This window comes from Conger conger, chromosome 15 (genome assembly GCF_963514075.1).
Source record: "Conger conger chromosome 15, fConCon1.1, whole genome shotgun sequence".
In the NCBI taxonomy this organism is placed as follows: Eukaryota; Metazoa; Chordata; class Actinopteri; order Anguilliformes; family Congridae; genus Conger; species Conger conger.
In genome coordinates this window covers 39470913-39497131 of record NC_083774.1, presented here as the reverse complement: position 1 = coordinate 39497131, position 26219 = coordinate 39470913, and the positions used below count along the sequence as shown (strand labels likewise).

The 26219-nt window shown below is 40.8% G+C and overlaps 6 protein-coding genes across 6 annotated transcripts; 4 read left to right on the top strand and 2 right to left on the bottom strand.

The window, feature by feature from the left end:
* Nucleotides 1-955: 955 nt before the first annotated feature.
* LOC133111236 (histone H2A-like) lies at nt 956-1352 on the bottom strand. Its single transcript, XM_061221425.1, has one exon. It carries the CDS (start codon nt 1350-1352, stop codon nt 966-968), a length of 387 nt encoding a protein of 128 aa, XP_061077409.1. The 3' UTR covers nt 956-965.
* Nucleotides 1353-3067: 1715 nt separating this feature from the next.
* Nucleotides 3068-3495, top strand: LOC133111267 (histone H4). The gene has a single exon (XM_061221453.1). It carries the CDS (start codon nt 3094-3096, stop codon nt 3403-3405), a length of 312 nt encoding a protein of 103 aa, XP_061077437.1. The 5' UTR covers nt 3068-3093; the 3' UTR covers nt 3406-3495.
* An 8276-nt stretch (nt 3496-11771) lies between these two features.
* LOC133111811 (histone H1-like) lies at nt 11772-12380 on the top strand. Its single transcript, XM_061222405.1, has one exon. The coding sequence runs from the start codon at nt 11772-11774 to the stop codon at nt 12378-12380; it is 609 nt and encodes a 202-aa protein (XP_061078389.1).
* Nucleotides 12381-13825: 1445 nt separating this feature from the next.
* On the top strand, nt 13826-21873 carry LOC133111209 (uncharacterized). The gene is given in 2 exon segments (XM_061221399.1): nt 13826-14208; nt 21458-21873. Coding segments are annotated over 2 exon segments (798 nt in total). The 3' UTR covers nt 21873.
* LOC133111227 (histone H3) lies at nt 15038-15453 on the top strand. The gene has a single exon (XM_061221418.1). The coding sequence runs from the start codon at nt 15038-15040 to the stop codon at nt 15446-15448; it is 411 nt and encodes a 136-aa protein (XP_061077402.1). The 3' UTR covers nt 15449-15453.
* Nucleotides 21874-22961: 1088 nt separating the features above from the next.
* Nucleotides 22962-23338, bottom strand: LOC133112084 (histone H2B-like). Its single transcript, XM_061222771.1, has one exon. It carries the CDS (start codon nt 23336-23338, stop codon nt 22967-22969), a length of 372 nt encoding a protein of 123 aa, XP_061078755.1. The 3' UTR covers nt 22962-22966.
* Nucleotides 23339-26219: the final 2881 nt, after the last annotated feature.

The window sequence follows — 26219 nt, the reverse complement described above, 5'->3', positions numbered from 1 at the left end:
CGAACAGACCAACCAGATAAGCCTCACTGGCCTCCTGCAGAGCCATCACAGCGGAGCTTTGGAAGCGCAGATCGGTCTTGAAATCCTAAGCGATCTCTCGCACAAGGCGCTGGAAGGGCAGCTTGCGAATCAAAAGCTCAGTAGATTTCTGATAGCGGCGGATTTCTCGCAAAGCTACAGTGCCAGGCCTGTAACGATGAGGTTTCTTCACACCGCCTGTGGCTGGCGCGCTCTTACGTGCAGCCTTAGTGGCGAGCTGCTTCCTGGGCGCTTTGCCACCGGTAGACTTACGTGCTGTCTGCTTTGTTCTAGCCATTGCTTCTAATTCTAATTCTGATTTTCAGAATTACTGTCATCCCCCGCCGACACACGCCTTTAAACTATATCATAGAGGAGCTGATTGGATAAGATTTTACAGACCCCTATTGGCCCTGAGCTTGCCTTCATTCCCCAAGGCTATTGGATCGTTTCTTCAGCTTCCTCTGCCGCCAAAAGTGAACTTTTCTTTCACCGCCTTTGACTATGTAGTTCTACATTGCGTACGTTCGCGGGAAACATTGCTAAAGCGAGCCAAACAAAACCGCCAGTAACAATAAATGCAATTATTCGCCGTATTAGTGTTACTGGCTATGTATCCACTTTCACGAATCAGCTTACTCTTAAATTGACGTCCTATATTGGGAAAGAAATCCCATATTTTATTCTTCATGGTTGTGGTTAGTGATTTATTTCGAACATGCATAGCTTAAGGGGAGCGATCACCTTCAAAGTATTTAAGCATCAAAAGCGCAATTGAATTAACTGCAATTGCGATAAATTCGCATGCGAAGTACGGAAACTTCACGGTCATTAATAAAAATTGTCGTGTAATTGAGTACAAATGGCAGCTTTGTGCATTTTAGACAGATGTTGGGTGGCTCTGAAAAGAGCCTTTGAGTTAAGTTTTTGTGGGGACGATGCAGAAATCACTTTGTCTTCGCTGCCTTTTCGGTCTTCTTGGGGAGCAGCACGGCCTGGATGTTCGGCAGGACTCCTCCCTGAGCGATGGTGACGCCTCCAAGGAGCTTGTTCAACTCTTCGTCGTTCCGTACTGCCAGCTGCAGATGTCTGGGAATGATGCGGGTTTTCTTGTTGTCTCGGGCAGCGTTACCAGCCAACTCCAGGATCTCAGCGGTCAGATATTCAAGCACAGCGGCCAGATAGACTGGAGCACCGGCACCAACACGCTGGGCATAATTTCCTTTACGCAGCAGTCGGTGAACACGACCAACCGGGAACTGGAGTCCAGCCCTCGAGGAGCGGGTTTTGGCCTTTGCCCTCGTTTTCCCACCAGTCTTGCCTCTACCACTCATTTTTAATGTCGAATCAAAGTTAAAAATAACGCTAGTTATACGCCAGCGTCTTTCTTATAGCAACACTCTGCTCATCCATTGGCTGCAGCGTTGACGCGAGTCCGTCCAATCAAATCAGAATACATTTTTTCGACGTAGCTCCCGTCCTAGAATAACTGAATTGAATGGAAGCCTCCGTTGTTGGCCTACTTTCTGAAAACCTGAACATGTAAAACTAAGGCTCTATTAATGTTAAAGACCTGAACATGTGAAACTAAGGCTCTATTAATATTAAAGACCTGAAAACTGCAAGAAACAACCATTTTGGAGGGCAGGGGCTCAAGCACAAAAAAGGGGCACTCACCCCTCCGACACCGCCATCCATAATCACATACTATGTTCATAACATGGGACATCATCTGCAGGCTCTTGATCAAGTGAGAATATATCTCTCCAAATCAGAATAATCTTTTGCTGTACTTTCATCTGCCTACTTCTTCTAGCTGGCCTGATCCTTGAAAGGAGGGAGCGGCTACTCTGGGCTGCCTGCTGTAGCTCCCTTCTTTTTCTTAAGCCCTTCCTTTCTAGGCATGGTCTGCAACTAGCAGAGCAGATTATTAAAATTAATCAATGACATGCTTATCCCAAACACAAATTCAAAACCCAGACCTGGACCAAAATGTCAGCATAGAGTTGTTCTGACCTATGACCTGTTTTACCTTTCATTATAAGTCATGATAAGCTTCTCGATCAGCAGGCCTACTCTGACATGCTTAATACATAAGCCCCCTGAATTTTGGGTTTCAAAATTCCTTCTGTATTCATGTTCTGTATCATTTTGTGAGACTGCATATATTTTATAAATTACACATACTGAGAGGAAAATAAACCACAGTTTTATATTCAAACAAACACACACATGGGCTAGGCAGAATTTCTTTCCACAAAAAAAATATTTCTGTCTGTTTTGGAACACGTTTGTTTTAAAATATCACTGGAGTATCACTGGAGTTACCACTACAGGAAATGTTCATGTTCAAGCTGTACTATTTTTGTCTATCTTTTATATGGATTCATATGAATATTTAATGAACTTTAAAATACTAATTGTCAAAGGTAAAACAAGTAAAAACAATTGATGAATACAATTTATTTTGAACAGACATTACAATATTTTTGTTTTTACACAAATCTGAAATTAATGAAGACTGAACAATAACATTTTATAAACAAACACAAAACATACTATATGAAGTATCAAAGAGCCCTTTTTGTAAAGACAAAAAGTCACCCAAAGTAACACCAGTCATATAAGTAACACCTTTGGTGGCAAAGTTACCATGAAAAATATTTTACAAACAAATGATTTTGTAACAACAACTATTCTGGATCCGGGAGTACCCCTGTATGCTGTTTTTAGTTTCAACCCCAATTGCCATCAAATAGTTTTAACAATCTGCTATTTTTTCTTAATTAGGTGCTTTTCATTTTAAGATTATTTCAACAACATTACGCCAGACATAGTTTTCCAATGTTATAAATCATAAAAATGACCGCGTTCATATTGTGCTTATTATTGCATCATCTTGTAATCAAGACTTCCAAGCTCTGCAGGAAATCCCCAAATACCTGGCGAGTGCTGGAGGCGGGCTTTAGCGAGCTGCCTTTTGACGCAGGCTTCAATCAGGTCGTCTTGGCGCAGATACATCCATGTTTAGCTGGCGGCCTTTCTTTGTAAAGGCAGAACTCGATTATTTGAAGCATGTCTGGGCGCGGTAAAGGTGGAAAAGGTCTGGGGAAAGGAGGCGCCAAGCGTCATCGCAAAGTTCTCCGTGATAACATTCAGGGGATTACGAAGCCAGCGATTCGTCGTTTAGCTCGCCGTGGAGGAGTAAAGCGTATATCCGGTCTCATTTACGAAGAGACTCGTGGAGTCCTGAAGGTGTTTTTGGAGAATGTGATCCGCGATGCCGTCACCTACACTGAGCACGCCAAGAGAAAGACCGTCACCGCTATGGATGTTGTTTATGCTCTGAAGCGTCAGGGTCGCACTCTGTATGGCTTCGGTGGGTGAACGTTAACGCTCATTAAATACTTTCTGAAACTACCCAAAGGTTCTTCTCGGAGCCACCCACTCCTACGATTAAAAAGTCGAATTTCCTCATTCTGTTTCCCTGTTAATGTAATTTTACAACGCCATGTGCTTATTGCTTTGTCTAACATTTTTCTTGTCGCAGAGAAATCCTCGTAGGGAATCTCCGTTAAATGCTTTCGGCTGTAAACCGTAAGGAAACGCGCCAATAGTCGCTTGCTATTTTGTCAATTTATCTACTGAGATTTTAACCCTATTGCTGTATATAATCGCTCTTCTGTATACACTCGCGTATTGGTAATGCATGAGGCGGTGATAACCTGAGCAAGCACATTTCACCGTTAAAATATGATTCTGGTTCTTCTGGGATAATTGAGTAGTGGTACATGTATTTGAAAAATGTTCATGTTTTTATGTGAGCATAGTTCTAAGCATTTTTTTGTTCGAAGGGACTTTGCTTCGTGAGTATGGAACTGCAATTTTACGATTTTATTAAATGTAAGAAGTGGATGAATTTAAAACGCAGAATAAAATGAAAATTGGTGGTGGGGGTTGTTCCTTTGTTTTATTTTTTTTATTTTTTTATTTTTTTTTGCAGTCCCGCCATATTCAACCAATAGATTTTGAAAATAGGAAATCGTCAAAAAACAGCATGCAATCGGTCTGACGTCACCGGTCATTGGCTGTTGTACCTAACAACCATGTAGCAACTGACTAGTAATACTCCAGCGTCTTATATTCTAATATAAAGTATATATGCTTCATGTTCTTCCATTAAACCAATTCCCTGTCATAGTGCAATAGCACCACACCTCACCTCTCTTGATAGCTGTAATGAGTACCCAGCAACCACCTAGTAACACCATAATAAAAACCACCTAGTAACACCCTATTAAAAACATAGTAACAACTTGATAACACCCAGGTAACCCCCTAACAAACCTTAGCAACCACCAAGTAATGCCTTGGCAAACTTGGCCCAAGCAACCACCTCATGGCAACCTCACAACCAACTAGTTTACAATATAGATCCTTTAGACTGAGATACTAAAGAGAAACTAAATAAAGTAAAATATTATTGCCAATTGATTTTGATTTTATTTACAGTTATTGTTATGGGTGCCAATAATTTGGACAGAAATTGCTATCAAATAAAAGGTGAGATTACTTAATAAAAAACATTGAAACATGAGAGTAATGCAAATGTATTGAAATGAAAGTACAGTGCATCCGGAAAGTATTCACAGCGCTTCACTTTTCCCACATTTTATGTTACAGCCTTATTCAAAAATGGAATAAATTCATTTTTCCCCTCAAAGTTCTACATACAACACCCCATAATGACAACATGAAAGAAGTTTTTTTTTTATTTTTGCAAATTTATTAAAAATAAAAAACTTAGAAATCACATGTACATAAGTATTCACAGCCTTTGTTCAATACTTTGTTGATGCACCTTTGGCAGCAATTACAGCCTCAAGTCTTTTTGAATATGATGCCACAAGCTTGGCACACCTATCCTTGGGCAGTTTCGCCCATTCCTCTTTGCAGCACCTCTCAAGCTCCATCAGGTTGGATGGGGAGTGTCGGTGCACAGCCATTTTCAGATCTCTCCAGAGAATCGGATTCAAGTCTGGGCTCTGGCTGGGCCACTCAAGGACATTCACAGAGTTGTCCTGAAGCCACTCCTTTGATATCTTGGCTGTGTGCTTAGGGTCATTGTCCTGCTGAAAGATGAACCGTCACCCCAGTCTGAGGTCAAGAGCGCTCTGGAGCAGGTTTTTATCCAGGATGTCTCTGTACATTGCTGCATTCATCTTTCCCTCAATCCTGACTGGTCTCCCAGTTCCTGCCGCTGAAAAACATCCCCACAGCATGATGCTTCCACCATGCTTCACTGTAGGGATGGTATTGGCCAGGTGATGAGCGGTGCCTGGTTTCCTCCAAAGATGACACCTGGCATTCACGTCAAAGAGTTCAATCTTTGTCTCATCAGACTCATGGTTCAGGTGCCTTTTGGCAAACTTCAGGCGGGCTGCCATGTGCCTTTTACTAAGGAGTGGCTTCCGTCTGGCCACTCTACCATACAGGCCTGATTGGTGGATTGCTGCAGAGATGGTTGTCCTTCTGGAAGGTTCTCCTCTCTCCACAACGCTGGAGCTCTGACAGTGACCATTGGGTTCTTGGTCACCTCCCTGACCAAGGCCCTTCTCCCCCGATTGTTCAGTTTAGACGGGCGGCCAGCTCTAGGAAGAGTCCTGATGGTTCTGAACTTCTTCCATTTATGGATGATGGAGGCCACTGTGCCCATTGGGACCTTCAAAGCAGCAGAAATTTTTCTATACCCTTCCCCAGATTTGTGCCTCGAGACAATCCTGTCTCGGAGGTCTACAGACAATTCCTTTGACTTCATGCTTGGTTTGTGCTCCGACATGCACTGTCAACTGTGGGATCTTATATAGACAGGTGTGTGCCTTTCCAAATCATGTCCAGTCAACTGAATTTACCACAGGTGGACTCCAATTAAGCTGTAGAAACATCTAATGGTTGATCAGTGGAAACAGGATGCACCTCAGCTCAATTTTGAGCTTCGTGGGAAAGGCTGTGAATACTTATGTACATGTGATTTCTTAGTTTTTTATTTTTAATAAATTTGCACAAATTAAAAAAAAACTTCTTTCATGTTGTCATTATGGGGTTTTGTGTGTAGAATCTTGAGGAAAAAAATGAATTTATTCAATTTTGGAATAAGGCTGTAACATAACAAAATGTGGGAAAAGTGAAGCGCTGTGAATACTTTCCGGATGCACTGTATATCGTTTTTCCATATGTTTGAACATCGATTATTATCTGTGTTTATTATATGCAGCCTTCTTTCTTCCTTTTTATTAATAATTCTGCAGCTCACTACATGTGGAACAAAAAAAAAAATGGCCCTTGTCCTTATCTTTGTTGTACAGGTAGCAGTTAAAATTGTACTTCCCTCTAGGGTCTTTCAGCGAACTTATCCCTGGTTATGAGTATGCACTTTGTTGTACGTCGCTCTGGATAAGAGCGTCTGCCAAATGCCAATAATGTAATGTAATGTAATGGAACAGGCTTATATGTGTGTTCAGCAGTGGTGGGGACATTAAGAAAATTATTAAACATTTCTCTGTCTGGCAGGTACACTGCCTGCTGACTCTCACAATTCTACCAGCCACTCATTGGGCCTCATTTATCAAACGTGAGCTAAACAAAATTGACTGTGAATCCTTTGGAAATTTACACAAATTAAGTGTGAGTTAAAGTTTTTGGGTGTTAAATGTGTTAGTATGATCTGAAAGGTTTTCATGAGTGCTGCCAGCTGTTTGTATTGTGTGCAGAATGAAAGGTCTTCAGGAGTGGTTCCAGCTGTTGGTGTTCTGTGCAGAATGAAAGGTCACGTTTGTGCTTTTATTATTCCATTCATTCATATCTTATTTTGATTTTGAGTGGCAACATTATTTTACTAAGCCAATTTAATTTTATAATTATGCATATCATCTTAAAAACGCAACTGAATTCAACATTAAAATGGGTGATGTTAGTTTGGGTTATCATGATTAAACCTTGTGTTCTGTAAATTTTTCGGACACACTGGTTCTGTTCGCTGTGTCAAATTGACCCGAGACATTATTGTGATTTTAAACTTCTACAGAAATAAAAATGTATAACAAATGCTGTTTTTGTCTCATTCCCAAACTATATAGATAAAATATATGGTACTTCTGCTAGATCACATTTAACAATTATTGTGCCATTCGCTTTTGTGAAATAGTTATAGTTACAGAAGAAATCCACAATAATCAAGACATGGGTGGCATGAATCATCTTTATTAATCTTGAATTGGAGTTGAATATAAATCATATCAAACACATAAATGTTTGCTATAAATAGGGCATAAAAGTCATAGCATCTTTTTTTTTTTTCTTGCTTTTATGGGGTATGAAAAAATTCCATTCCATAGCTTAATGTAAAACTGCATGTTGACCTATTTTGAAAAGTTGCACAAATGTTATGATTGCTCCTAATTCTATCACAAACACATATGGTAAGACTATTGTGAATTATGCATATAACTTCACAGGCTGTGTTACAATACAGTCCATCCCTCAAATTTTATTGAAAAATGTTTTTGCCTCCAATGAAAATGTGGGTGGCTCTTAAAAGGGAGCTTACTCTTTTGGGTAAAACATAATTTTACTAGTTTACTTGGAACTGATGTACTTTGTGATGGCCTTGGTACCCTCAGACACTGCGTGTTTGGCCAGCTCTCCTGGCAGCAGAAGACGCACTGCAGTCTGGATCTCCCTTGAGCTGATGGTAGAATGCTTGTTGTAGTGAGCCAAACGGGAAGACTCACCAGCAATACGCTCAAAAATGTCGTTCACAAACGAGTTCATGATGCCCATGGCTTTAGATGAAATGTCAGTGTCAGGATGCACTTGTTTCAACACCTTGTACACGTAGATAGCGTAACTCTCCTTCCTGGACTTTCTGCGCTTCTTAATGGAAAAATATAGAATTTTCTAATGGGCAAACAATTACAGAAGTTATGTCTCCTAACAAAACAAAAAAGGCATTTTGCTTGAGTTTCTCTTCCTCCTGTATTAACCCCATTCCCTCAGCTGGTCAAACAGGACACTAGGCCTGCAGGTTTTGAGACGATTGGAGTGGGGTGTCTCTTTCTATTCTCTCTTTTTTGCTCTTTGTCTCTCTCTCTCTCTCTCTCTGTGAAGGTCTGTTGGGAAGCTGAAGTACCAATAGGCTACAGCAGCAGAAGATGTTATGTTCCTGTGTTCTGTGTGTTAGTGTGTTAGTGTATCATTGTTTAGTATAATTTATTCTTGTAATTTATTATTTTTCATATTTCATGTCTGGTTCTGTTTATTTTCATTAGTCTTTGCACTCGTCTTCCCCTGTGATGTCTGAGTCTGAATGTTTTCTAGCCCAGTCACTCCCTTGTCTGAGTGCCCCACTATTCGGGTGTTTACGGTAGTTCCGGGGTTCAGTCTTCCTTCCAATCTTACATTCCTTACTTCCTGCTTTCTCTCCATTTCATGTTTGTACATAGCACTAATATACTAATCCCAACTAACATAGAATTTGTACAGTACTAATTATACTAACACACTAATATGTTTGTCAAACTAACAAACTAACATTCACTAGTTTTGGGTATTTGTAATTTAAATCACTTAACTAACTTACTAACGCATCTCCAGTTTCAATTCTGTTCTGTAACTCCGCCTCCCTATTCTATCAATGATGACTTGCTTAGTTTCAGCGAAGTATTCGCACCTGTCTCTCTCTATCTCTGCATCACCTGATTCTCTGCAATTGTCTACTCTCTAGTCCGGTGCCGTTTGTATTACATGTGTGTCATTGTGAATCCAGTCCGCATTTTCGTTTCCCCCTCGTTATTGTCCTATTACCATTTCATCTGTCTCACCTGATGTTTATTTGTTAGACCACCCTCACTCCCATGCCCCGCCTAGTTTGTCTCATTCCCCTGTGTATTTATACCTGTCCTTTTCAGTTGCACACTGCTAGTTCGTCTTATCCTGTTCTGTTCCCGAGCCCTTGTTTCCGGCGCCCAGTTCTAGCCTCTGTTTCCCTTGCCCTTGCCCTTGCCCTTGCCCTTGCCCTTGCCCTTGCCCTTGCCCTTGCCCTTGCCCTTGCCCTTGCCCTTGCCCTTGCCCTTGCCCTTGCCCTTGCCCTTCTGGTTATCTGGTTTTCTGTTGCTCTTGGTTTTCTGGTTTTGACCCCTGCCTGCTTCCCCGGACTCTTCTTCGTTTGTTGGATTTTGTACTTCTGCATTTTTGAAGGACCTCCTGGTTTTGACCCTGGCATGTTTTTCGACTCTGCTCTGTCTGCCCCTGCTGTAATTAAATCGTCATTTTTCTGCACCCCCGTCTGCTTCTGGTTCCCCTGTTCCCCCCAGCATAACAGAAGACCAATAAGTCAAATAAGCTAATAAATACCTAATAAAGTGCTCAGTGAGTGTAGTAAGATTTCAGCATCCTCCTTTGAAAGATTTTTGCTATATTACGGAGATGGAAGAATTTGACCGATCCATCAGCATTTAAAGATATAAATACTGCTGTTCGCTGGTTGAACTATTGTCATGTCTGTTGTCAGCATTGCAATGAAAATGGATTCATTGTGATTTACAATTACAACTATTTTTAAAATATATATTTTTATCATTTTGCTAAAGATCTTGCATTTTTTGTTGAGCAGAATCTGCATTCAAAGGAATCTAGCTTTTCCTGTTATTGAATAAGAATTCTTGCTTTCACAGAAAACTGATTTAAGTTCGTAACCTGTAGAGGTTGTGGTCATTTCTTTTCATTTTGAGATTCAACAAAACATGCAATTTAGAGAGGGATGCTGAGAGATGTTTCTGAGGACACTTACATATGCTACATTTAAAAAAAGATACCAACTGGCTTTGCCCAGTGATTGTTTTTTTTACAATTCAGCCCTCTTAATGCCACATTTCAATACATAATCTCAAGTAATATCCTTATAAATAAATAATTCATAATTAACTTCTAGATCACAAATATTCTATTTTTGTAATGTACTGTGGCAACTGTGTTTTGCATTTGTAAACAGAGACCTACAGTTGAAATCAGTAAATTTGTGCCCTTTTTGACATCTGTGTTTTCACCTCTTCTTCCCCTCTGTGACCACCGTAGTCTGTTTTCAGTTTAATTCCCCCTGTGTCTCCGCCTTCCATTCCTTTATATGTACTTACTTCATGTCTCTTGTCATTCATTTTACCTGCTTCTCGTTTCCTCTTGTTACCTGTTTTATATATACACCTGTCTGTTTTGTTTGTTCAGGGCTAGTTTGTCTTTCTGTGCCCTGCCCTGGTTCTAGCCTCCTTTTCACCGTGCCTTTGCCCCTGTTTACTTCTCTCTGGTTTGCTCTGTTTTGGAATTTTTCCTGGTTTTGATCTCTGCCTGGTTTTTTGACTCTGTGTTTTGTATTTTGTTATTGTATCTTCACCTGCTTGGACTGTCCACCTGGATTTTTACCATTGCCTGTTTTTGGATCTGCCCTCTCTGATTGCCTTTTTCGAGTTATCCCTGAGTCTCCTATTGCCTGATCCCTGACAGAATGACTAAATGCTGAAAGTGGTCATTATGGTGTGAAAATGAAGACTGCAAAACAAAAGTCTGCATTCAGTCAACATGGGTCCTTAACAAGTATGACAACATTTCTTCACATATCACTTTGGTGTCATTTTAAGCAATTGCTGAACTCGCCAGATCATGGCTTTGAGAGAAAAGGAGACATTCTTGCTTTTAATTGTCAGAATGAGCAAATGGTAAACATTCTTTTTGAATTGGTTAGAGCACAAAATGATGGAACTATAACCTTGGTTGGAGGATAATGACGGAAAGACATCCAACAGTTCCAACTCTTGTTCAAACTAACTTTTAATATAATTATGATTTCTGCAAGAAGATCGTTTTATTTTCTTTATTATTTTGATTCGATTGCTTCCGTTTTTACGGTGTAATATCCATATTTTTTCCACAAAGGCATTAGATTTCTTATATTATGGATGCAAGGGAGGGTTCCACACACTGATATAAAAACTAATCATCAGCTACTGCATGGGCATGGCCAGAACAAGGTCAGTTTGTACGTGGAAGAGCGGACCCTCGCAGTATACATCGCAGTATTTAAAAAAAGAAGAAGATTGGTTTAACAATGGTTTCAGAACCATATTGTCTGATTTGGCAAACATTGACATGCAACTTTTATGAAAACTCAGCACCCACGTGTGCTGTGCTTTGCAGTCAAAAATTTAAGTCCTGTTTTTAAGCCTTACTTGGGTATGTATGGCTTTTAATATTTTCTGTTTCCACACGAGGCTTCTGCCATTTATTAACGAACAATTTAAAAGTGCGTGACATGTATGATCGTTTTAAAAGGCTAATAGAATGCGAGAAGCACATTTACCGACTACTTATCCATGGCAAGTGGCGATGTTTTAAACAGGATGGAGAAATTGCGGCAATTTTCCTCACGGTGCAGAAGTTAATTTGTTGTCAGAAGGGCCTTTGATTGGCATTCCTCTTGTTTTCTTGCTTGTAAAATGAATGCACATTGTATTATTTTGCCGATATCGGCGAGGAGAAAACACAAGCGAGTTGAATTTTCAGGAGCTAACACGCTATGCCGGGCTGATTGAGTCTACACGGTCCGCATTTTGTATTTAAGTCCAGCCCCCCTGACGCATAGGGCGCAGAAACGAGACAGTGTTGTTTATTCTACGTGTGAAAAGAGAGAATCTACGAAAAGAGAAATGGCAGAAAGTGCGCCAGCTCCCGCTCCTGCTCCAGTCGCTCCGGCTAAGACCACCAAGAAGAAGACGGCAATCAAGCCCAAGAGTACAGGACCTAGCCTTAAAGATTTGATCCTGAAGGAAGTGTCTGCCTCCAAGGAGAGGAGTGGGGTGTCCCTGGCTACGTTGAAGAAAGGACTGGTCGCCGGTGGCTACAACCTGGATAAAAATAACTCTCGGGTAAATTTGGCAGTTAAGGCTATGGTGGCTAGTGGGACCCTGGTTCAGACTAAGGGAAAAGGTGCTTCTGGTTCTTTTAAGGTCAACAAGAAGACCGTTGAAAAGAAGAAGCCGGCCACGAAAGCAGTCCTTAAAGCTAAGAAGTCTGTTCCGGCTAAAAAGGTGGTAGCAAAGAAACCTGTGGCGAAAAAGTCACCGAAGAAGTCCGCTCCACCTAAGGTGAAGAGCCCAAAGAAGGCTAAGACTGTTGCGAAGAAGTCGGCCAAGAGTCCAAAGAGTGTTCAGAAGCCAGCGGCAAAGGTAACCAAAAGCCCTAAGAAAACGAAGGCAATCAATTCAAAAGTTGCCAAACCCAGGAGCGTCAAGAAAGCTGCTCCCAAGAAGAAGTGAACACGTGTACTGTTGCATTATTTCACAAGTATAAAAGGCTCTTTTAAGAGCCATCCAGACTTTCTTGAAAGCGCGAGGTCTCCATTTGTCTCGGCTAGGTTTTACATTTCAGTTGGTTCACTTAAGGCCGTCTAGCGAGTTGAATACAGTATGTAGCTCATTGGTACCATGTGTTCAAACAAGCTTATTGGTCTCCAAATTCAACGGTTTGTAATAAATGATGTATATGTGAATGAATACCAATATTCAAGCTGAAAGTATTTTAGGACGAAACCCCATCAACGTTTTGACCTGATTCCTTCAAAGGAGATGCGTTGGCATTTATAGTCCGCAATAGTAATATAACTTTTGTCATGTGTTGGACTACTGCATTAGTACCCAATCGTCAATATCAATAACTCCGTGAGAAGCGGGCTCATTGGGTGTGGCCTTTTCTTTTGTGCCAGGTTTCAATCAAGTCGACTTAGCTTAGCGAGATTTTTGGGGATTGGGTTGAAACATTTTTAATATAATATGTTGCATGCCTGCTTGAATCTGAGCCTCTGATTAGCAGAAACCTCTCAAACTCTCAGTTCCGCCAATTGATATGAAACTGAACTGTGCGTGTGTGTCGCAGACAGTTACGAGGATGCGTAGCTTATATTATATAGCTACTATTGAGATCATACGAGTAAAATCTCAAATTCTAACGAATACGTCGCTGCATCTGTACTATAGGTTCACAACTTTAAAGGAAATACAAATAATTATTGGAAAAATAAGCCGAATACGATCCCTACCGAGCAAAAGCTGTGGCAGAAACAAAATGGATGACAGAAACCAGTGTCAACCATGCTCCAGACGTCAAATACCCTCAAAACACCACGTCCAATCTTAAGACTAATGCAGTCTGCAGGCCTACCTGACATTCATAGCGTATTATTTTTAACTCGCATTACAGTAATCCGGTCACAATAACGATAGCTGTGATTTATTCTGTGTTTCTATTGCAAATAATATATTTTTTAAATCCAAAGGGGAAACCTTGAGCATGTGATAGTGAAATAATTATCGTCCATTGTTTCATAAGAAGGAAAGTAAAGTACTGAAAATGTTTGATGTCGCAGGACACTTGGTCTGACAAGACTAAACATTTTTCTTTTAATATGGATGATGGATACATTGTACATACATACAAGTAATACGTGGCCGTATGTTCATCGTATATCTTGATTTGCGTGTGATTATTTATTGTAGTTTTTGTGCATTTAAACATAACGGCCTGCAAATTCAATTTTCAACTTTTTAGAAAGTACTGCGGAGGCAAGCAACGTCGAAAAACTTTCTTCTAATTTGATTGGACAAAATCTCATCAACGCTGTAGCCAATAGATGAACAGATTGTTGCTATAAAAAAGACGCTGGCGCGTAACCAGCGTTATTCTTAAGTCTGACTAGATATCGAAAATGAGTGGCAGGGGTAAGACTGGTGGAAAAGCGAGGGCGAAGGCTAAAACTCGCTCATCAAGGGCTGGGCTCCAGTTCCCGGTTGGTCGCGTTCACCGGCTGCTGCGTAAAGGCAATTATGCCCAGCGTGTTGGTGCCGGTGCTCCAGTTTACCTGGCCGCTGTGCTCGAATATCTGACCGCTGAGATCCTGGAGTTGGCTGGTAACGCTGCCCGAGACAACAAGAAAACCCGCATCATTCCTAGACATCTGCAGCTGGCAGTACGGAACGACGAAGAGTTGAACAAGCTCCTTGGAGGCGTCACTATCGCTCAAGGCGGAGTACTGCCCAACATCCAAGCTGTGCTGCTCCCCAAGAAGATCGAAAAGACGGTGAAGGCGAAGTAATTAGTGCATCACTCCCACGAGGACCGTTCATCCAAAGGCTCTTTTCAGAGCCTCCCACACCCGTAGAAAGCGCGAAAAGCTGCCATTTGAACCGATTGAACGCCATTTTCCATCGGTTGGCCATTTACTTCTACTGCTAAACACAGACCGCTCTAGCTAATAGTTTAGGAAATGGTAGTACAGCCTAGCTCCAGTTTGTAGGTTGCTGAATATTAGGGGAAGAGAGGTGGTAGAAATCCAGGCACAAAGATTAGTTGGGCAATAAACCTACACAATGATGGTCTCGGGTGATTACAATTTCTTACTACTAACGGGATTCCTAAATTCAAAATTGATCACAGTTCTTTCTCCTATGCCAGACAGACTGCAAAATAAGCAGCTAACTTCTTAAATTCCAAAACAAAACGAAGTTCTTCCGTTCTTCGGAATTAACGTCCCCAGCAATGATTGATGCCTGAATTTGACACCCCAAACCCTAAAGGCAGGATATGCATTATATCACCGCCACATCTTACTCTTTGTCCGTTTGTATCTGGCCATCCTAGTCGCGCGTGATATTGTGAAAGGCTGATGATTTATTAGGCTATCATCATTATTATTATTATTATTATTATTATTATTATTCAAGGCGGCAAGGAGAAAAGTTAAAATTGTGGGCGGCAGAGGAAGCTGAAGAAACGATCCAATAGTCTCGGGGAATGAAGGCAGGGTCAGGGCCAATGAGGATCCGTAAAAGCCTATCCAATCAGCTCCGGGATGGTGTGCTTTAAAGGCGCATGTCGGGACGGAACGGAATTCAGAAAGTCAGTACTCGAGTAAGAAGCGATGGCTAGAACCAAACAGACCGCACGTAAATCTACCGGTGGCAAAGCTCCTAGGAAGCAGCTCGCCACTAAGGCTGCACGTAAGAGTGCGCCTGCAACAGGCGGCGTGAAGAAACCTCATCGTTACAGGCCTGGTACTGTAGCTTTGCGAGAAATTCGCCGTTATCAGAAGTCTACTGAACTTTTGATTCGCAAGCTGCCCTTCCAGCGCCTTGTGCGAGAGATTGCTCAGGACTTCAAGACCGATCTCCGCTTCCAAAGCTCCGCTGTAATGGCTCTGCAGGAGGCCAGCGAGGCTTATCTGGTTGGTCTGTTCGAGGACACTAATCTGTGCGCCATTCACGCTAAGCGAGTGACGATCATGCCCAAGGATATCCAGCTGGCTCGCCGCATTCGTGGAGAGCGCGCTTAAGATGGTTTGAACACATAATCCAAACGACAAAGGCTCTTTTAAGAGCCACCTCAGTACTTGTTAAAGCAGCAAATGTCTCCATGTTCTTTTGGTCTGTGTGTTATCATAGGTTATGGAATCATTAGTCTGAACCGGAAGTCTTGTTCCTGGATTCAGGCTAGTGGATCATTCGTGTTCTGCTATATTTTATTTTCGACGTCAACCGATAAACCGAATGCAGCTGCACAATCTAATGTTGAACCAATAAACAAAATGTAATTTGAGATCACGAACATGAACCAGATAGATAGGGAGCACATATTCCACTGATGGGTCTGCTGTTACTGTAACGATTGAATTAATGGTAACAGAAATGTAATGCGGGATCGATCACAGGAAATGAAATGCGTTGGGCAAGTTAAAGTCCCATTAAAAATGGGAGTTTTTTTTTTTATATGTATACACTCTGGGCATTTCGAGGCTCATTGGCTTCTGCTGCTGTAGCCTCTGTAACCATTTGTCTTTTCTCCATGTGAATAAAATAAGGCACTGCTGATTCTTTAATGTATCGTATAGTAGACTTCCATTGCCAATTTTGTATCGGGCTCGTCCAGGCCTGGTAATATGCAATTCAAATCTAAACAAATTCTGATTCAATTGTAATATCCAGTGACTGAAAATTAAATTGTCTTCATTCCCATTTGTAAAACTATATTGCCACCTACTGGACTTTGATGTAATAGCATTTTCCATGTAGTGAATTCAAAGATATTTCTCGACTTGAGACTTGAATTGCACTCTCACATAGACTTCAGATTTAACTTGAATTTTCATGAGGAAAACTGTAGACGAATTGAATAAGTAAGTGGCCAAAGAGGAAATAAGAGCAATGCACATAACCATACTCATAACCACATAACACAGGCAGAGACCCACATAAGCACAAAACTTACATTGTAAATAAATTGTTATATTTCTGAAAATCATCTTTTACTAAATGAAATGCAATGAATGTTTTAATTGTAAGACTAAGAAACATTTATAAAACTACACTGATCTACTTCTCGTCAATGGACCTTCAACATTATGTGATGTGTCCATTTACATTACAAGCATTTAGCCAACGTTCTTGTCCAGAGCGATGTACGACAAAGTGCAGATTAAACACTGGGACAAGTGTGAAGAAGACCTTAGAAGACAGTATGGTCCTTGTGTGACCATACAGATACAATTGGAATCTTGAGGAATACATCAACTTACAAACTATAATACCCAATACTATAATAATTGTACAACAATACAATATATGTGAATGTCTGGGGACATTGAATACCAGACGGGCTGCAGCATTCTGGATCAGTTGTAGGGGTCTGATGGCGGATGCTGGAAGGCCTGCCAGCAGATAATTGCAGTAGTCCAGGCGGGACAGGACCATTGCTTGTATGAGGAGCTGAGTGGAGTAGGTGGTGAGGAAGGGTCGGATTCTCCGGATGTTGTGCAGGAAGAACCTGCATGCCCGGGTCACCGTAGCGATGTTCTCAGAGAAGGACAGCCTGTTTACCAGCACCACTCCAAGCTTACTCGCGAGGTATCCCCCTTGTGAAATGGAAAAATCAGAGAAGGGAGAGGTTGGAGCAGGGATAAAGATTAGCTCTGGGTTGAGCTTTAGAAGGTGGTTGCCCATCCAGCTGTGGATGTCTCTCAGGCAGGCGGAGATACAGGCAGAGACCTGTGTGACGGATGGGGGGAAGGAGCAAAAGAGTTGGATGTCATCAGCATAACAATTTTATAATAATTATCTTTTTTTTTTAAAGATATTTTTTAGGCCTTTTTCAGCTTTATTGGACAGTATACAGTATAGAGAGACAGGAAGAATGGGAGCGAGAGAGAGGGGAAGACATGCGACAAATGTCAGACAGTCGGATTCGAACCGCCGACGTCGCGGCTCGCAATGAGCATGCGGTCAGTGCTCTACAGGCTGCGCCACCGAGACATCCATAATTATCATCATTAACATTTTTTTGCGAACAAAGTCTACATTTGAAGCAATTCCTGCTATGAGAAATATTTTTTGCTTTCACAGAAGAACAATTTGTACGCTATTTGTAAGCGTATTAGGTCATATGTTTAACCCAGGCAACTGTTGCCCAAAACTAATTTGACTTACTCGCTGGCTTGCCAAGTGCAGAAGTAAAAAATAATATTATTATTTATTACTATTTATTTAACTTTCATTAAAGTTTACACACGGAGCTTCTATCATCAATTAACAAAAAAGTGCATGACAAATTTGGTCACTTTAAAAGGATAATCCAGTGCGAGAAGCATATTAAAGGAGTACTTATCCGTGGCAAGTGGCAATGGTCAACAGTTGGCATTTATATAGCCGACACAGCCCGGGCGGGGGATATATATAAACTTTATTTCGTACAATTAAAATAAAAAACTAAAACAAAAATAAAGAACAAAATAACAATGATAATAAGTCCGAAATGGAATAGGAAGAAGCAAAGCTTATCCAGTCCTATCCCAATCTTAACACAATAATTACAATTGTAGAAAAAAACAAAAAAAACAAACCAGTTTTTAGGTTTGTAAATTCATCTATTTCAGTCCTGTGGTGTAATCAAACAAAAACGTTTACCATTAGCAAGTGGCACATTCTCCTGTATGTTACCAGGAAGCTGTTTATTTTTTGCTTTATACATTATTTGTGCGGTCTTGAGTTCTACCAGATCTCTGAACTTTAAGGCATGCACTTTTAAAAACAGTATATTGGTGTGATCACGATATCCTACATTGTTAACTATCCGTATGGCTCTTTATTGTAGTATGCATATTGATTGTGTATTGGTTTTGTAGGTGTTGCCCCATACTTCTACACAGTAATTCAGATATGGCAAAACAAGTGAACAATACAAATTATACAATGCTCTCTCATTCAAAATGTGTCTTGCTTTTCCCATCACTCCAATGCTCCGTGCCACTTTTGCTTTCACATATTTCATATGGGGTTTCCAGCAGATTTTGTGGTCTAGAATCACACCCAGAAATGTATTTTCATACACTCGTTCTATATTTATATTATTGATCATCACTTTTACTTGTGTGTTTATTTTACGGTGTCCAAACAACATAAGTTTGGTTTTGTTCAGATTTAATGATAATTTATTCAAGTCAAACCAAGTTTTTAGTTTACTCATTTCTACTGTGACCACCTCCAAAAGCTGCTGCAGATTTTCCCCAGAACAGAAAATATTGGTGTCATCCGCAAATAATACAAATTTTAAGATTCTTGACACCTTACATATATCATTTATGTATAATATAAATAATTTGGGACCCAATACTGACCCCTGTGGCACTCCACAAATAATTTCTAAACATGTTGATTTCTTGTCGCCGATCTGTACAAATTGATGTCTATTACCTATGTAGCTTTTCATCCAGTTGAGTACAACCCCTCTGATACCATACTTTTCCAGTTTATTGATTAATAATTGATGATCTATTGTATCAAATGCTTTTTTTAAATCTATAAATACTCCTACTGCATACTTCTTGTTATCTATAGAACTGGTCATTTCTTCAGTTAACTCAATTAATGCCATCGATGTGGTTCTGTTCGATCTGAATCCATACTGACAATCAGCTAACAACTTATGCTTCTCAATGAAATTATCCAACCTGCTAGCAAAGAGTTTTTCCAATATTTTAGAGAACTGAGTGAGTAAAGACACCCTAGCCTGTAATTAGTGAATTGATTTCTGTCTCCATCTTTGTATAGTGGAGTAACTTTAGCAGTTTTCATTTTACCTGGAAACACACCTGTTTTGAAAGACAAATTACAAATATAAGTGAAGGGTTTTGCAATGGCTTCCATTACTTTCTTGATTACAGCCATATCAGTGTTATTCCAGTCTGTAGACCTTTTATTCTTACATTTGCTAACAGTGTCAATAATCTCCTTTTCAGTCACAGCTTTCAAAAACATTGAGCTTGGATTGCTATCTAAGAAATCCTCAACCTTTCCCCCTCCCTCTTCTGGCTTGTTGAACCCAGTAGCCACATCATTCCGATTGCTTACAGTCTTATCATTATCCATAAAATATTGAGGGTAACTTATATTTGTTGATTTATTCCTAATAATATTATTTAATACATTCCACATGCCCTTAATATTATTTTTATTACTATCTAATATTGTATTATAATAATCCTGCTTAGATATAGTTCTAGATTTTATGAATTCTCTATATAAGGTATTCTTTTTTTTGCATGCATTTTGTAGTCCCTTTGTCATCCATGGCCTGTCTATATATTTTTGCTTCTGTTATATTCTTTTAAAGGACAGTGTTTATCATATAATGATTTAAACATTATCAGGAATGTTTCATAAGCTTTATCAGTATCATTTTCTTCATACACATTTTTCCAGTTTTGTGTTAGTAATTCATTTCTAAAATTATTTATAGATTCTTCTGTTCTTGCTCTCCTATATCTAGTCATGTTATCATCACTATATTTCACACCATCACAATCATACATTACAAAAACTGGCAAATGATCACTGATGTCATTCAATAGTAACCCGCTCATTATGCTATTGTCCATAATGTTTGTGAATATGTTGTCTATTAGAGTGGCGCAGTGAGATGTTATTCTGCTTGGTTTGGTGATTACTGGAACTAAACTTAAACTGAACATTACATCGATAAATTCATTGGTCAGTTTGTGTTTGTTGGGGTTTAAGAGATCTAAATTAAAATCTCCACACACAAACATAATCTTCTGATTTTTAGATCAAACATTCTTTCCATACTATTCTTAAATATTTCAATGTTAGAACCAGGTGATCTGTATACACAACTTACAATTACATTTTTTGTTTTTTTTCCAAGCAGATTTCTACAGTAATACACACCATCACATCGTCAATGGTAGTTGTCAAGTTTTCCACTACTTTATAATTTAATCTCCTCCTTTTTTGTTCTCCCTATTTATCGAACCGGCAATCCTCAGACTGCCAGATGACTGCTCTTACTGCCTGAGCCAAAATTGGTAGGAAGACCATTTCTGCTTCCAAAAAAAGTGCAGTGGAGTGGAGTGTCCTTGGTTGCCTTGAAGAAAGCATTGGTCGTCAGCGGTTACGACATTGAGGAAAAAAAACTTGTGGATAAAGGTGGCAGTTAGGAGCCTGGTGGCTAAAGGACCATAGTTCAGACTGAGGGCATCGGTGCCTCTGGCTCGTTTAAGCTCAACAAGAAGCCCGCCAAGAAAGTAGCCCCTAAAGAAACACGCTGCGGCTAAAAAGGTGTAGCGAAAAAGTTGCCGAAGAAGCCCGCTTTACCTAAGGCATAGCTGCCAACTCTCACGCTTTCGGCGTGAGACACACGCATTTGCATGTGCGTGTGAAAAAAGCGTGAGAGTTGGCAGCTATGCCTAAGGTGAAAAAGAGCCCAAAGAAAGTCATAGGCTTTTATATGAGCATAAAGTTACATTTCAGATGGTTCAATGAATATACTGTAAATTTTCCGCTTTTTACCTTATCCTTTATTTTGTGAGGCATCACACCAGCTAGTTGAATATATAGTCAATAATGTGTTCAAATAAGCATACTGGTCTCTAAACTAAATGGTTCGTAATCAATGGTTAGAGATGAATGAATAGTCATGCTCAATGTTACTAAGTATTTTAGGACAAAACCTTTTCGAAGACCATAATGTTATTTCCAGTAATGCAGCTAATATGCCGTTGATAATGATGGATATTTAGTAATGCGTGGCCGTCCGTTCATTTTATATCTTGATTTGCGTGTGATTTTTTCTTTTTCCAGTATTTCAGGTTTATCAAGAAAATTAAATGTGCAACTTTGTAGAAAGTACTGCGGAGGTTTTGATTTAATTCAGTTATGTGCTGCAAGCAACGTCGAAAAACTGTCTTCCAATTTGATTGGACAAAATCTCATCAACGTTGCAGCCAATAGATGAACAGAGTGTCGCTATAAAAAAGACGCTGGCGCGTAACCAGCGTTATTCTTAAGCGTGACTAGACATTAAAAATGAGTGGCAGGGGCAAGACTGGTGGAAAAGCGAGGGCAAAGGCTAAAACCCGCTCATCGAGGGCTGGGCTCCAGTTCCCGGTTGGTCGCGTTCACCGACTGCTGCGTAAAGGCAATTATGCCCAGCGTGTTGGTGCCGGTGCCCCAGTTTATTTGGCCGCTGTGCTCGAATATCTGACCGCTGAGATCCTGGAGTTGGCTGGTAACGCTGCCCGAGACAACAAGAAAACCCGCATCATTCCCAGACATCTGCAGCTGGCAGTACGTAACGACGAAGAGTTGAACAAGCTCCTTGGAGGCGTCACCATCGCTCAAGGCGGAGTACTGCCCAACATCCAAGCTGTGCTGCTCCCCAAGAAGACCGAAAAGGCAGTGAAGAAGTAATTAATTCATCCCCCACGAGGACTGTTCATCCAAAGGCTCTTTTCAGAGCCACCCTACACTTTTTTGTAAGACGCGAAAAGTTGCCACTTTGAAAATTACTTTTGTTAGTTTGTTTTGTGCCTTTCTTTTGCTGCGCTTTAACGTATTGCAACGATCCACAATCACAAAATGGCCTACGCTCTCGGGTGTCATGTTTTGTACGAAGCAATGGAATTCGCCTTCCCTTATTGGTGAATTTCCTGTTCCCAGGAAAGCTTTAAACCAATGCAATCGACTGTCATCCGTGTGATCTATTTGACACGCCTAACTAAATGCGGGATATGTCTACGTCTATATCAAATTATGATATATATATATATATATATATATATATATATATATATCGAAGTTGTATCCATTTTGGATTGGTTACCTATACAAAATTATCAATCGGTCCCACGTTATACCGCATTTAAACTGTTTCTGTCTTTTTACTCTAGTCACGCGTGACATTGTGAAAGGCTGATAAAGTTTAAATTTTTGGCGGCTGAAGAAACGATCCAATAGGCAAGGAGAATGAAGGCAGGTTCAGGGCCAATGAAGATCCACAAAAGCCTATCCAATCATCAATCTGGGATGGTCTACCAGGGTGCAAAGCTCCCCGGAAGCAGCACGTAACATCGACGTAGAAAAATCTAACCGTTACAGTCCTGTTACTGCAGCTTTGCGAGAAATCCGCCGCAACCAGAAGAATAGATCGAGAAATCGCTCATCTTCGCTTCCAAAGCTCAGCGGTTATGGCTCTGCAGGAGGTCAGCAAGGTTGTTCTGTTCAAGAACACTAATATGTACGCCATTCACGCCAAGCGAGTGACTCATGTTCAATGTTCAATGATATCCAATTGGCTGAGGTCTGAGGTGACAATGCATTTTTTTCCAATTGGTGGCATCAATGCTCCAAAAAGCTGGCTGCAAATCTCTAAAACCTTAAGCATAACTTCAACTGACTTTCATTTGGACGCGCATTAGTTCAACTAGGAAATTAGTTCATGGCTCTTTTAATAGAAAATGTGGGTGGCTCTTAAAAGAGCCTTTGGTTTGATTTGTTGAATCAGATTACTTGGAGCTAGTGTACTTGGTGACGGCCTTGGTGCCCTCAGACACTGCATGTTTGGCCAGCTCTCCTGGCAGCAGAAGGCGCACTGCAGTCTGGATCTCCCTCGAGCTGATGGTAGAACGCTTGTTGTAGTGAGCCAACCGGGAAGACTCACCAGCAATGCGCTCAAAAATATCGTTGACAAAGGAGTTCATGATGCCCATGGCCTTGGATGAAATGCCGGTATCAGGATGCACTTGCTTCAACACCTTGTACACGTAGATAGCATAGCTCTCCTTCCTGGGCTTTCTGCGTTTCTTTCCTCCCTTCGCAGTAGTCTTGGAGACGGCTTTCTTTGAGCCCTTCTTGGGCGCTTTCACTTGCTCAGGCATTTCGCACGTTCATGTGACGAGTACGTGATCCCGTCCCGTAATTAAAGTGTTTGCCCAGGGATCTATGCAAATTTGCATGGCCCTTTTACCAATGACGTCAGACCAGTTCTCATTGGAAGCTGTTTGTCCACCATGCTATTTACAAAATGTATTGGTTGAATACGGCGGGTATGCAAAACGAACGGTTTTACTCATTTTGAACAAAGGAAACACTTTCTTTTAATCCGCTTGTGATAAATTCTTCCACTTCTTAATTTTTATTAATTCTTAACGTAGGCAACTTTGCTGTTAGCTACATTCTAAGCAAAGTCTATTACACACTCTCTCAGTAATAATTTGCTTTAAACCATGTTAAACAGGTAAAAACGTGAACATTTGTTCGTCATGCCTGTGCCGCCAAAGCAATAGGCTACACAAATAAATCCAAAAAGGTGGTTTTCTACAAACGTTTATGTTTACGTGGCGACTTCATACACCTCTGCGTATCATTTTAAATCATGTTACCATCACGTCGATGCATACAAAGAAGCGAGTAATACAGCGACTTTAATTGACGGTGAACTGGTGTAGTTCGGTTACTTTTTAAGTATGAGGTGCGGGTGTAAGTCTCGCAAGTGTCTCTTGGTGAGTTTCATTGCTGCAGTCAAACGAATAGGCTACATTAAACCAAAATTACTTGGATTTTTAAAGAGCTTTATTAATCGTGATCCATAAAATACAGTACAATTCATTTTAAATGTTTGATCATATCAACGTCATAGTACATTTACAACGTAATTTGACAATGCATCTTATTTACACATCCAAGTGCTGATCACCATATTCACAAAGACCTGTATAGGCTTAATTTATTTTTACATAGCGTGTCGCCAACTTGTTTCTTTCATTCAATTTTCAAGTTATTGTATTCATGTAGGGAGTTTGCATGTTCTCCCAGTGTTTGTGTGGGTTTCCTCCGGGTGCTCCGGTTTCCTCCCACAGTCTGAAGCTGGGGTCACTAACAGGCGGACCGCGGTCCGAGTCCGGACCCAGACGCCATCCCATACGGACCCGGACCAATAGTCAACAAATTATTAAAAGATTTTTATTTTATTATATTTTAAGCGGCACAGCTTTCGCGATTTCAGTTTACGGCACTGGATTAGTTGACCAAACCAATCGCGTGCGAGTCAACCCACCCACGTGATGCTACTCAGCCAATCAAATCTGTGCATTCAAAGCGATCAACATTGTGAGTGACTCTGAATGCAGATAGAAGAAAAAGGCGAGGCGAGTGACAGGCGAGAAGATTAACGATACAAGTAACGATACAGGGAGAGAAGACGGACAGGCAAGTGAGTGGGAGTCAGGAGATGTAGGCGCTTTCTAAGACGAGAAAAGTAGACAGCGAAAACAGCTTTCAAGACGGAATGGACCGACGCATACATGTTCATTCTTCCCGTCGGGAGCACAAAACCAGTGTGTCTCATATGTTCAGAGACCGTGGCACTTATTAAAAGTGGCAATGTGAAACGCCACTATGAGACAAAGCACAAAGCTTTTGAACAATCATACCCACCCCATTCTGAACTGAGGTCCCAGAAAATTAGCAGTCTCAGAGCCCAATACGATCAATCCACCAGGATCTTAACACATTCATTCATTGCCCAACAACGTGCTCATGAATGTTCCCTCAAAGTTGCTTGGATTTTAGGTCAACACAAAAAGCCCTTTACAGACGTAGGTGTTGTCAAGGAGTGCATGCATGCAGTAGCTGAAACATTACTTGAGGGTAAACAAAAAGAAGAGCTTTGTGATAAAATAAAGCAAATACCCATGTCAGCATCATCAGCCACAAAGAAAAATGAAATATTAGCCCAGGATGTGCTAGCCCAGCTGGATGAAGCCATTCATAAGACACCATGCGTAGGATTGGCTGTAGATGAGTCCACTGATGTGTCTGACAATGCTCAGCTGTTAGTTTATGCAAGGTTCCTCAACAAAGACAAGAATGAGTTCTGTGAAGACCTGTTAGGTGTAACTTCCCTTCAGACCAGTACAAGAGGAGAGGACATCTACCTGGCCATTAAGGAGATGTTAACAAAGCGAGGAATAGATCCAAACCAGGTGGTTTCAATAACCACAGATGGAGCCCCTGCCATGATAGGCAGAGAGAAAGGAGCTGTGGCAAGAATGAAAAAGGACAATCCTGAGCTAATCTCTTACCATTGCATCATTCATCAATCTGTCCTATGCTCCACCCTGTCAGATGAGCATGCTGAGGTGAGGAACACAATAATGAAAATGATCAATTTTCTCAGGGTATCCTTTTCTTGTCAGCATCGCATGCTCAGGGAATTACTCAGAGAAGTTAATGCAAATGCTGATGATCTTTTGCTTCACAACAATGTGAGATGGCTCAGCAAAGGCAGGTTGTTGGAGCGATTTTGGTCCATCAGAAGGGAATTAATGGCTTTCTTGGCAGAGCTGACAAGTCAGAAAGCAACACACTTTTCTCTCTTTTTAAATGATGAGAAAAAGATGGGAAATGTGGCCTTTTTGGATGATATCACTTCACACCTGAATGAACTAAATTTGAAGCTACAGGGCAAGGGTAATTCAATTTGTAAACTGATGACAGCTGTCCGCTCCTTTCAGAGGAAACCTGAGGTGTTCAAAGAAGACCTGCAGGGAGACTTTGCACACTTCCCAGCAGTGCAGGAACAGGTTCAGGGACAGAGAGATGTCTTTTTTTGTTGACTTTGTTGATAAGCTGATTGAAAACTTCAGGAAACGTTTTGACAGCTTCAGCTTTGGAGAGCAGCTCACCATGTTCATTCAGAACCCATTTCTCATCACCGATGTCAGAGGGTTCTCAAAGGAAGTCACACAGCACTTCAAG

Coding starts and splice junctions, on each gene's coding strand:
- LOC133111267 (XM_061221453.1), top strand. CDS start 3,094: ATGTCTGGGCGCGGTAAAGGTGGAAAAGGTCTGGGGAAAGGAGGCGCC.
- LOC133111236 (XM_061221425.1), bottom strand. CDS start 1,352: ATGAGTGGTAGAGGCAAGACTGGTGGGAAAACGAGGGCAAAGGCCAAA.
- LOC133112084 (XM_061222771.1), bottom strand. CDS start 23,338: ATGCCTGAGCAAGTGAAAGCGCCCAAGAAGGGCTCAAAGAAAGCCGTC.
- LOC133111811 (XM_061222405.1), top strand. CDS start 11,772: ATGGCAGAAAGTGCGCCAGCTCCCGCTCCTGCTCCAGTCGCTCCGGCT.
- LOC133111227 (XM_061221418.1), top strand. CDS start 15,038: ATGGCTAGAACCAAACAGACCGCACGTAAATCTACCGGTGGCAAAGCT.